This window comes from Loa loa (genome assembly GCF_000183805.2).
Source record: "Loa loa unplaced genomic scaffold supercont3.444, whole genome shotgun sequence".
NCBI classification, from domain to species: Eukaryota; Metazoa; Nematoda; class Chromadorea; order Rhabditida; family Onchocercidae; genus Loa; species Loa loa.
This window is the reverse complement of record NW_018108624.1, coordinates 1-12,460: the sequence shown is the minus strand read 5'-3', so window position 1 is coordinate 12,460 and position 12,460 is coordinate 1. Positions and strand designations below refer to the sequence as shown.

The window sequence follows — 12,460 nt, the reverse complement described above, 5'->3', positions numbered from 1 at the left end:
ATATATATATATATTTGTTCATATTTATATTTATATTTATAACGAATCGATCAGAAGTGCAAAAGCATCGAAAAAACGCATCAGAGTACAATTTCAGAATCATATGCACTGGCATGCGGACGAGCGTTGTTTCTGTTGTAATAGATGTGGTAAAAATTTATTAGGCAAAAGATACTCATTTAGAGACGAAAAGTTATACTGTGGTATGGATGCGAACTGTGGAAAACAGTATTCGAAAGTAATGTTTATGTAATATTTGATGTTTCTTTTTTCGTACTTATCAGGTGTAAAATTGGCCTCAATTACATATTGAATTGCATCTATCTTTCATTACATTTAGCCTGTTTTCCAGTAGTTTACGAATCTTTAGCCGTTTCTTCATTTCCTTACTTATCACTATTCATGTTATATGAATCTGTAATTCATCATCATCATGGCTAGGAGAACGAAAATTTGGGAAGGCTTCTACCCACACTTGCTGCAAACGTAAATGTTGGTGTGCCCTTCCATCCTGCGCAGTGGATATTGTAGGTGAAGCATAGCATGTGCAGGACTGGCCTAACCCTTTACTTCCAAAGTTCATCTGCCAGGGCTTAGCAAGCTAGGACCGTGACAGTGAAGTAGAACTTAGGTTTTATTAGAGTATCATTATCTTACATGGACGACCTTACAGAGTTAAGCGAACCTCGTCTGCCCGGTTTGGAGTTACAGTTATCCATCTCTTAAGATAGGTGCCGGGAGTTTAGCAAGCCCATTCCGTCCGTGAATACAGTTTGTCTGACCTTTCAGTTGAAATCTGACATGGAAGACCCTATCGGAGGCATATGTTACCGCCAGCATAGTTCATTAGGGCACGTAAGCTTCGCTCCTGCGAGCACGTAAGCTTCTCTCTTGCGACTGGTGGTGTCCATGGAGGAGAAAATCTGTACTTATAAACCATGCGATTGACGTTTCAGGTGACATTTGATAGCAGGGTGATTTCCGTTTCAAACAGACGGCGAGGATCGGTGCCGGAGCCACCATCTCGAGATCCTCCATCACCACCAGCTGAAAATATTTATGAAACTGTCCTACCATGCTCTTCGAGGGAATCAGATATCATAAATGGAATCGACCATTTGCGAGGGTAACGGTTTATTTTTGCAACAACATATGTCACATTTACTATTCCATCGGATTTAACTTTTGATCCGTGGATGTTTGTGATAACGATTTTTGATACTATTATAAATGCCACAGGTGTAGTCGCCGATCGCAAAGCGCAGATGTTCGGCGACCGTGGTGTAATGAATACTGCCGCAAAGAATATTACAAGAAAAAGGGTAATTATGAAGATAAGAAACAAAATCATTATTCGCGGATGCCACCACTCTCACCGTTACTAAGAAGAAAACATCAGCGATGCAGGTAACGTTGAAAATCCAACTTAACAATACATTGTTAGCCATTCAAAAAAAAATTTCTTTTCCAAATGTACACCACTACATCCTGAAGTATCAGATGGGGCGTAACATGACAGATCAGTGTTCAATATCTACATCAGACAGTACTCAGGGATTGATAACCTTTTTCTTTGCAAAATTCTGTTTTGATAAGTTCCTATATGTTTTTTATTATGTTAGACAAAGCTGGTGTATATGGAAGTGAAAATGCTTAGTTTTCTCAATAGAACAATTTAAATTTTCAGTTCATGCAGTTCGTCCGAGAGTGATAGTGATGATGTATACCTGTTAAATTATTTAGCTGCTTCTCTTTCTCAGTTCAGCAAAACAACTGTAAGTTTCTTTTTATATCTTTAAGTTAACACTTTCGTTATATCTCTGTTGTGAGAATTTTGAGGGTTTTTTCTGTTTGTTCCATTATCCAATTTAAGAATTTCTGTCCTTAAGCCAAAAAAATTAAGTGATTGAATTTCACTTGCAGTTCATCTTATTAGTCGATAAAGACTCATTTATTTTTCTATTATTGGAACTATTGCAGTTCTTATTGCAGAATAGAGTTCGAAGCAATGGGAGTTGTAACAGAATTCATACGGCAAAGAATAAATCATCGAGTAATTGTATAGTATCCTAAAACTTTTTCTAATGTGATGTTTATTCCTAATGAGTAAAGATATTTCAAATTTTCTTGTATAACGTGAATGCTATGCAACGAATTCTCTACTGTAACACTGTGCCTTTGCAAACTAATGTTTTTTTCTTTTCAATATAATTTACCCATTGTTACAGAGGGAGAGTGGGAAGGTTACAAATCCTCAATACGAAAAAATAAATAATGAACTATTAATTATTAGTAAATATGTGGTATCTGCCTACAAAACTTATTAAAATAATGTTGACTTCACTTATAAATTCATACATTGTGCAATATCAGGTCGGAATTGAAATTTTACTCAGTGATGTTTGTGATTGGATTGGATTTGATTTTATGGTGCATGAAGATTGTAACCGATTCTCACCTGAATAAAAAGTGCACTGAAAGTTCGTCCACCGGGTCATTGAACTGTGGCATATGTTTAGTATCCAGCAGAAATGAAAGAATGATCCAGAAAATTCTGAGTAAGCAGGTCAAGAAATATGATGTAAGGAGCGACATACCGATGTATAATTTGTGGGTGACTTGTCGTTATAGATGGGTCTCATCGCAGTTTTCGTCGTTTATTGGCACCATGAAGTGTAGTACCTTATCTTCTGGCTTAGGTTGTGAGACAACTTTTTATTCGTTGGAATCCTTACAAAGGGGACCAGATTTCATGCAAGCCTGGTGGGATACATCTGGGGTATCTTGTTCAACGTACAGTTTGACTTACATTGGTTTTAAAAGGCAGTTGGTAGGTGTGGTGGGATTATATTTTTGTTTTTTGAATTTATGGAACTAAAAATTTGCGATTGTAGTTTGTAATGACTTCAAAGCTAGCAGACTGCTTCAAAAGTTCACGCTTGATTCCAGTGCCATTTGGTGAATACCAGAGCAATAATCCTGATACACCTCCTATTATGGTTAGTTCAATGTTTCCCTCAGTTTATTTAAACTCATGGAGTACCTCTTTCCCGAAAGATGCGAACAACGTTTTGTTTCGTGTGAAAAACATTGTATGGGGATTGAATGAGGCCTTTATTTCAGGTTAATTTTCGTTCGCCGGATTTATGGCGAACTTTACCAATGGAATTTAAGGATGGTAAAGAGCGCTTATTCACTGATCGTACAGTCATATGCAAGCTTTCTAAAGTTTGCGCTAGTAAAGTTGAAAATCTTGTGCGTCTAACATGCTATTCACTCTATTTCTGACATGAATATCATTTACAGTAGAAGCAGTTGGTTGATGAAGCGTAAGATCTGAGGCTGTAAGAGTGATTTCCAATTTAACTTAGTAAATTTCGAAAAATGACTCGATGCAACAAAATTTTTCGTAATACTGACAGACATCAGGCGATATCAATTATTAGATATGTCCGATTCCAGGAAAAGTTGGGACAGGATCTTGTGATTCAATTGGACAACATAAAGTGTGATGCTATGGAACGTTTGCTTTTTGCTGTCTGTCCTACAATATATAGTCAATATCCAATTCCTCCAACAGGTGCTAGTTCTTAATTCCACTTCATACCATTCCTCATTGGTGAAATAACCGATTCCTCACTAATAAAATTAATACGTTAGCCAGTTACTTCAGTTTTCGATGTTGGTATTATTTGTCCAGTTGCTTGCTCTCTACAAATGGATATGGTTATCAAGATGTGCGAGAAGGTAACATCATTCTTGAGCTTCAGGTCAAAAATTTCAGCGCGCAGATAAATACACTTTCGAATGCTGCTGGGACAGCATATTGTTGTAAATGTACCTTTCATCAGGTTCTGGAAAACGATATAAATTCGGAACTTACGCCGATTGACCTACTCGTCAGTTCCTTTAGTATGGCTTACAAATGTCAACTGAAGTTAACATTGCAAGCGAAGCTGTTTACCAATATTCTGGAATGTGAGTATTGGAAATTAAAATACTCGTTGGTTCGTAAAGTCGAATCACCTTGTTTGCGCATTTTTTTGTGGTAGGTCTTTTTCTGTTAAATAAAATTTCATATGTTAAAACGATTTTGCTAGAAGTTTCTAGTCGGGCCATGACTTGTCGTATTTATGATGCAAGAATAGAGGACCTTCTGAAGCTTCTGAACTTTCCTGATATCCTCACTGCTAGTCACTATGATTATTGGAATACAATGAAAAGTGATTCCAGCCTTTCTTATGCATCTTTTTTTTCTTGCAATCAATGCTGCAAAGCTATTCAGTAATCATTTGTAGGAACTTCAGAGAAATAAGGCGCACTACTATATGTTCGAAAAAAGCACTCAAAGAAAATTGTTACGTAAGGCGTAGAAAACCCTGGGTAGGAGAAGGTCTAGATCCACCAACGAAAGAATTGTTCCGCCTTTGCATTTACAACGAATTAATCTTTTCACATGTTACAATAACTGTACAAACAAAAATTTATAAATCTATTTGCAATCAATGTGAAGAGAATGCTACGCACAATATGCGTACAAGCGGCTGTCTTGTGAGGACTGTTCCAGAAAAACTCTTTTTGTGCCAGCAGTGTAATAAAGCACTGTGTTCGAATTGTGAGGCAAAATTTTGTGCTGCAAAGCTGGTTGAATTTCTTGAAGATGTTCATAAGGCTGAGAAATCTCCAGATATGTTAATGAAGCTTCGTTCTCTTGTTATACTGAATTCTTCCGATCACGATGCTGCTAGGGCGTTGATAGATATTCATTAATGACGCTTTTCGTCTTCAGAGTGATATTTCCGCTATTCTTTGTCACAGTCTCCATTTCTGATTTCGTTATATAGCATGCATACAAAATCTTTTCAAAGATAATCAAATGTTATTTCTGCAAAACGAACATTCTTGTCTTTAATCTCATATGCAGACATCTCTTCTAAAAGGCACATTCTATTTACACTGTGGTAATCAGTAATATGTGTTATTGTCTTAGCAGAGTGAATTTTACACTTGCGATTGGCAACGGATTTGCTCTAATATTCTTGATTTTGGATATTGCAGTCTACCTCTCCGACTTGTATTTTCCTTTGTTATTGCGAACAGTGAAAACACTATCAGCGGTAGACAATCATGCGTATTGCTTGTTGAATAAAACCCTTTAATCCCAAACTGACGATTTCTGACTTCTCTCCATAACCTCGGTGAATTACGAAGCTGCAAGATAAAGGCTTCCCACGGCAAACTAGTCGCATGGAACAACTTAGCAAGTCAGTTCTAAGGAACATGACAACAAAGCCGAAACTCGAAAAAATTTTATCGGGTGCACACCTTACCAAATCTAACAAATTCAGCAAACTCCCAGCTAAAGTTGTACAGACATCTACAATTAACTAAAGCGATAAAAGTGGAGTTAGGTCTGGCCAACTCACGAATCCATGAAAAGCACATCTGACTTTATATCCGAATAATTCAGCTAGTTTTGAAATTTACTAGATCAGATGCTGTCTACTAAATGTTGGCAAACTGTACTACAAACGAGAATTTCACATCTAAGAAAAATTTCTAAACCGTGAAGTTCTGATCCATTGCTGACTCACTGATAAACCAGAACAGCAAAGTAAAAGCTTCATTGGTTAATCCGTTGTAAAACGTGACATTCAAAAATTTGCTATCAGGTGCTCATTAAAGGCAACTAAAAAGTAGTGGAAGGTTAATATTCCTATGAAGGATGATAAAAAGACATTATGGCTAAATATGCGCAGAGAATTCCTTTCTCGGTTTTTTTTTTGAATCAAACAAGGCATTTATCCATATCAGATCCAACTGCTTGATAGTCTGATAAACCACAATTTTGAACGACAAGGCCTCCCATCCTGAATGTGATCTTGAGCTTGATATTATCTCCCCCTCAATCCAGCTCAAGTCAGTTAAAGCAGGTAAACATTGTATTCAGCTAAGAAACTCCAATAACTTTTAAATACATGATACAACCTATAAATTTCTAGTAAATACTGGTGCCAGAAATATTTCACATAAGCTTTCAAAAACAAACATTAAAAATAAATCAACATATCCATCAAAATCAGAAAAGTACCTTCACTGTACTAAAAGCATCACTGGGAAGGCGGAAATTTAAGAAAATTTGATCAAATCTCCATAGCGAGCAAAAAAAAACATTGAGAATGTTCCCAAAGCTAAGCCCGTAGTCTGCAACGAAAGAACAAGAAACGCATCAAGATAACCATTTTCCAACGCTTCTTCCATTGTGGATTTCATCTCGGGCATCTGTAATTTCAAACTTTGTTTAAATGCAACTTCAAGTGAATTCTTAAAAAAAAGTGGAAAGTCAATATAAATGAACTTCGCACCATACACGAAAGGGCAATGTATAGAAACATGCCACCCGAAAAACCAAAAATGTATCGTAGAAGTGATTCGACACTACCCAGAACGACACCGATAATGAATCCTACGAAGCAGGTAACCGTACTAAGTAGATTATAAAATAAAGCTTGCTTCTGGTTCATACCAGCATTCAACAAAATTGCCACATCGCCTGAAGAATGAAACGCTTATAAATTCATTTTTTGAGACAAAGCACTTCAAGGTTACAATTTTTCCCGTAAAAATATTTGATTGTCAATTTCAAACAAAACAGTTTAGCCAACAACCTGAACATGCTCCGTACTACCTACGGCTACCCAGTGAGAAAAACAGCAGACACTACAGCTTATCTTTGCGAAATCAGCACACATTTGTGGTATATATGGTGCGTTTTTAAGATAATCCAAGAACATATCCGGAAAAGTTGTGCCATCTATATCACAAATGTGTGTAATTTTCTGAAATGCGAGTAACATTGATTGCTTTTTTCCTCTTTTCAGGCCCATGGTATGAGCCTGATTGGCAGATAACAACGACTGCAATCATATTTCGATAAAATGAATTCCATTAGAAGCCGAACAATTACCATGGACAAATAAACCGAATAAAATGAAACGACCTAATTCATGTGGGAACTCCTCGGCGAATACCGACATACTGACACTCAAACCACTCAACAGAGATTCACTAAAAGCAGCACCAATACTGATTCCATCGATAAAATTGTGCAAACCATCACCAAACACAATCATCCATGCGACCGTTTTTATTGCCGAATCTTTTGTTTGATTAAATGTTATTTCATGGTCATGAACACAAATACCATGAGCCTGGATGAAAGTTTACAACAATATTATGTATATATGTTGTAGAAAATCTCGTTTCAATAGTTAGGAACAATTCGAAACGTCAAGTGAGATTCCTGAAAAATGAAATTCCCAGCTAAAAACTAAAGTCAGTGTAGCTAGAATTTAAGAAAAAACTATTACCTGTCTTGACATATCGAGACTGGAACGAGTTGTACTGTCAGCTTCGTCGCTTTGTTTGCGCAATGATGTTTGTTTTTTATATCCTTTCATTCGTTCTGATGTTGGAAAAGCAACAGATTTGAGATTACCTGTAAACAGTAGAATTGCAACCGGCATTTAGGATGTCATAACGGAAACTTCCTAACACCTCAAATTCTTTTGGCGAAAGTTTCTCTTCATCAGTAGTAATTCTTATATGGAGTATCCGTGAACACTCATCTAAAGTCAAAACTTCAAACCCAGTTTCCCAAGGAGGAAGAAACCTGGTCGATAACAACAAAAGAGCACAACAAAACAGCGAATATATATACCGTTTTCAGTAATTAAAGCATCTGTCGAACGGATCGAAACAACTCCGGCTTCCGCGTTTACATGACTTCCAGCGTTAATCAACATTTCAATTTCATTCATCTAAACACACATGAACGATGAAATCTGATACAAGGAATAAAAACAGCCGCATAAAGAGAGTTAGCTATCCGTTAATTTCCTAAAAACCCTTTTATAGGTGTACAAGTAATCCACATTTCATTCAGAGAAAATTTGGCATATCCGAGCAATAAAGTAAGTAATGAAAAGACCTTTTTTGACTCCAGAGTGATTTTGATGAATTTATCGCAGAAGAAAAAGATGTATATCCCGAATATACAAAACATCATAACCATGATAAAATCGTAATTTTCTCCATCAGCGACTCCTAAGCCCTGAAACGAGAATAAGAGCTATAGGGAGAATTAAAATACAAAAAAAAGAAATCTCATAACATCAAAAATCAATTTATACACATGTACTCATGTATTTCCAACAAAATTTTGGCTAGACATAGGACTGTAGGAAAAAATACATCTTTTTACAATTTCTGTAAAACACACGAATTATAAATGCACTAGAAACTACGGTGTTTTGTATTCTTTACAGAAGATTTTTACTTACAAAAAAATCAGTTGTTGGTACTGTATTTGTTAAAAGCCATATCTAAAGTCGATAAAGCCACGCCTATTATAATTGTCAAGAAACTGACAGCAATGGTATTCATATTCTGAAGAGATGTAAAGTTAAGCACACGACCATTGCCTCGGATTTCACATCCCACACTTCAGTACATACAGGTTCAGACGACTCCTTACTTAGCAACAAAAGTACCATGCCATTATTAGTTTGTTCGGTGCAATGAGTGTAATTTAGTGCGTCCATTAATGATGATGAATAATAACTTAAAGACCTAAGCTATATTACCGCTTACTATTTATTAAGGATCATTGAAAATACAAACCCATTATACAATGCTAGCTACAGATAAAAAACATGTAACGCTTTCTAAAACTGAAGACAATTACTTGTTACATGTTTTATATATTGATATTTCAGCTTAGAATGGCTAGAGAATGTTTTTATTGCAATTTCCTTGCACACTCAAGACCGTATTTGTATCTTGAAAGTGAGATTTCACTATTTCTCTCAACATTGTGTTTGAATCTACAGATCATTCAAAAACATTTAGATTTCAAATATTTGCACGGCTACATATACTGCGGGTCTCGAATTTGTAACACATTTTTTATTTGTTCATAAAACCAAGAAGTTTATTATAATTGAGATTAATTGCTACGTTTGAATTACGTCGTTTACGATGTTGCATAATCTGACAAGATATTGAACAGTTGATTAAAAAGCCACGTCCCACTTAGTTGGAACATATACTTTCGTTACATTCATGTATTATGCAGCGTTATATATTAATATCAGGAAAGTGGTAAAGGCACGTGTTTTAAAGCATATTTCAGAATTTCAATACTTTGTACATGAAACAAATTTATAACCGCCTCCTGCTTACGTTCACCATTTCCGCTTCAGTCGAAGCCACTATCATCAGAACACGACTATTTTAAGACTTCATCAGTGTTTGCAGATATGTTTTACTTGAATGATGATAACAGAACTATTACTACTGAACATTGTGGAAATCAAAATTGTGATGGGGAAAGTTTCACCTGAGGTAGCAAATGCAAAGTAGATGAAGTTATAAGTGAACCAACTCCGACAGCTACAAGAACCGTGATGAAGTGGTTGTATGCTCGTTTGCTAAGTTTCTTGACAAACACAATTCCAACAGCAGCACATAAACTAATTACTGTAACGCAAGTCAAACCAACAGTCCATACTAAAAAGGAAATTTTCACTGCTCTTCGTTCATTTTCGACGAGGCCGTACTGCTAATTACTGCTTACAATGTATAGATCGCCACAGTTTTGCACTTAAAACCAAGAATAAAATCTGAACTACCACAAAAGACTATTTGCCATAAAGATAACTTACTAATAAAATTAGAAGGACGGATGTGACGCGGTCGATTCGGTACCACTACTGCCGACTTAATTTTCATCCAGTTCGTGCAGAGTTCGTCAATACCTTCAGAAGTGAAATTAGTTGCTTGGAGAGTACTTGTACTGGGTAGCCATTCGAACTCTTCCATAACCACCTCACTTGTGCTGTATAAGTTCTGCCAGTCCTTTTTGCTTGCTACAAAATCCCAACAACTTCATTATGACACACTGACACCGCATAAGCATTCCGGAAGCTAAATAATGGACATATTCCGATATATTGCCATTTTATGCATTTCGGGATTCGGAGAGTATAAGCAACGCATATAGGCTTGTCAAAACTACATTTAACATCCTACAAAACAAAACATGCGGGTACAAACTATGTCACAATTTCGTCTTCAGAATGAAAGCTCAAATATTTACTGCAAAACACAACCTACATAGTCTTCCGAGATAAAAAGCTGTCAAGTTAACCAATTTTACTCGGTAGTTACTCGTAATAACTGCAAAACTCTAATCCCACTTGAAATGCAAAAATATTATTTTTATTATAGTGGCTCGTAACAAAGCAAGATAATAAAACTTCATCTCAATGTCAACAATGTATAACAAAATAATATAGTACATATCGATAAAAACTGCTTTTACTAAAGTAAATCATGAAAAAAACAAAGTATTCGAGGGATTTTGCCAGAAAGTAAAGAAAGGAATCCTTCACTAGTTTCTTGTTCCGGAATTTCAGTGATTGAATTGCAATATGTGTCCATGAAGTGCATGTGATTGCAATATGTATATTTAATAAGAACAGTATTAGAAAACAGCTTCAATTCAGATATTTGGACCAGCAACAATGCACAGCACAGTGAATCGAACGGATCACTTCGCTAGTAATATCAGAATGCTTATACACAGCATGAGGTCTTGCAACCATGGGCGATGAGCCAACCTTTTGGGTTGACGGATTAGTCAATACAACGACACTATATAGCATGTATATGACGATGAATATCATAACTCCAATGGCATCTTATACATTCCAGATATACTTATTGTCATAACATACCTATTAAAACAAAATTTTATAAATAATGGAAGTACCATAGCCAAAATGCCTTGTTTGAGGTAGAGATGAAAGAAAAACAAGTCGTAATTTCTCACATACACAATAAGCCGGATATGGAGAATGACAAATTCTAAAAAACAGTCTGACGAGAATGAATGAATGTAATAGGAACGCTAAGAAAAAAAAAACGAGAATGCAATGCTACGTCTGGCATGGTGTGACATCATCCTCACAATGAAAAGCATTAATAGCTTCAATCGAGGCCAAGATAGGTGCATGCATTACGAAACCTCAAAAAAGCATAGCATTACATGAGGTGAGAGCAAAGGTGTAGATGATGGGACAGAAGATCGATGGAACATCAATCGCGCTGGGTGATGGTTATCCGTGGTTCAGGCAGAGAAAAAACTGAGGGAATGTTACATAGCTCAGAACAGCTGTTTTTTCTTCATTCTTTTGCTCCCTCCTCTTTCTCAGCTTTCTTTTCCTTGCTTCTAAGGAGAGATTCCACTTTATAATCCTGAGAAAAACAAGATGGCAAGCTTCATTCCATCTAAGAAAAGAACAAAGAGGTAAAGAAAGTATATTAGAATAGAAATAGGTTCAGCCTGGTTGTACAGCCTAATTATCACCATCTCACCAATGCCTCCCACCTCCGCCCCAGAAATCCACCCAAATTCAACACCTCCAGAACTACTACGCACTTGCTTTGTGCAATTACGACGAGGATTTCTGCCGCCTTTCAGTTGGGACGTAATGAAACTGATGTTGTGAGGACTAAGTTGTGACTTGCTTGTTAAACTTGTCTAATCTTGTCTAACAGCCCGTTTTTTGGGGGTAGTGCGGATGTCGAATCATTTTCAGCGGTAACTTCCGAATTAACCAGATATATGCAGTATTTATTAATCTAAAAGAATCAGACTCTTTTGAAGTCCATACGCTTCCCAGCAAGTTAATTAGTTTTAACATTTTTTCTTTTTATTCTCATATCTATGGATCTGTCTTTTTTTTTCATAATTAAAGTTGCTTTCAAAGATATTCATCGTTGTAACACAAACTTTGGGAGGGATTTTAATTCAGCTAGTCGTCTAAGCTTCGCGAACGAAGATATATGAAAAGCTGTACCCACGTTTGCTGCAGGCGCGCTGATGGTTAAGAAGGTCAGTGCGGATTAGACAAGTTCGAATGCAAGAGGCATGGTGGAAAGTTTTCTTAGGGATGAGGTACGGTTTTTCCTGGATTGTCGTTTGCCCTCGAGGCTGGTTTCTACATGTATTTTCGAAAGAAGCAGCAGCGTTATAGATGATATGTTTCCAATGTTTCCCTATTCGAAGCCGGAGTGAATCAGTGGTAGTCTATATAATCAAGGCTGAGGCATTGTTTCAGAGCCCCCTTGTATCTTCTCTTTGGAGCCCTTCTTTCGCGGAAGCCGGTGGCCAATTCGCCACAGAGCACAATCTTAGGAAAGTGGTGGTCCTCCATCCTGGAGACTTGTCCAGCCCAGCGCAACTCTGTCTTCAATAGTATGCTGTCGGGAAAGCTAATCTGCTGACTTCGTTTTTTAGCGATATAGATTTATTCGGGATGTAATATTGTTCTTCACAATATTACTAGTTGACAACAAAGGTAGCAACAAATATATATATACATATATATATATA

At 36.6% G+C, this 12,460-nt stretch overlaps 2 protein-coding genes across 2 annotated transcripts in view; one reads left to right on the top strand and one right to left on the bottom strand.

Annotated features, from left to right (window-relative positions):
* LOAG_18687 (hypothetical protein) overlaps positions 1-5,164 on the top strand; it is a 6,592-nt gene extending 1,428 nt beyond the window's left edge. Inside the window, exons 4-14 of the mRNA XM_020451350.1 lie at positions 98-238; positions 957-1,126; positions 1,240-1,407; positions 1,688-1,775; positions 2,549-2,779; positions 2,895-2,999; positions 3,124-3,255; positions 3,463-3,580; positions 3,674-3,747; positions 3,852-4,048; positions 4,299-5,164. Of these exons, the coding sequence (XP_020304872.1) occupies positions 98-238; positions 957-1,126; positions 1,240-1,407; positions 1,688-1,775; positions 2,549-2,779; positions 2,895-2,999; positions 3,124-3,255; positions 3,463-3,580; positions 3,674-3,747; positions 3,852-4,048; positions 4,299-4,770 (1,896 nt within the window). The 3' untranslated portion in view covers positions 4,771-5,164. The remainder of the gene's footprint in view (positions 1-97; positions 239-956; positions 1,127-1,239; positions 1,408-1,687; positions 1,776-2,548; positions 2,780-2,894; positions 3,000-3,123; positions 3,256-3,462; positions 3,581-3,673; positions 3,748-3,851; positions 4,049-4,298) is intronic.
* Positions 5,165-5,773: 609 nt separating this feature from the next.
* On the bottom strand, positions 5,774-9,935 carry LOAG_18686 (Slc39a6 protein). Its single transcript, XM_020451349.1, has 8 exons — positions 9,726-9,935; positions 9,401-9,570; positions 7,991-8,113; positions 7,721-7,820; positions 7,371-7,498; positions 7,001-7,211; positions 6,366-6,553; positions 5,774-6,282 (listed from the first exon to the last, which is right to left on the bottom strand). The coding sequence occupies exons 1-8, from the start codon at positions 9,880-9,882 to the stop codon at positions 6,130-6,132; spliced, it is 1,230 nt and encodes a 409-aa protein (XP_020304871.1). The 5' UTR covers positions 9,883-9,935; the 3' UTR covers positions 5,774-6,129.
* Positions 9,936-12,460: the final 2,525 nt, after the last annotated feature.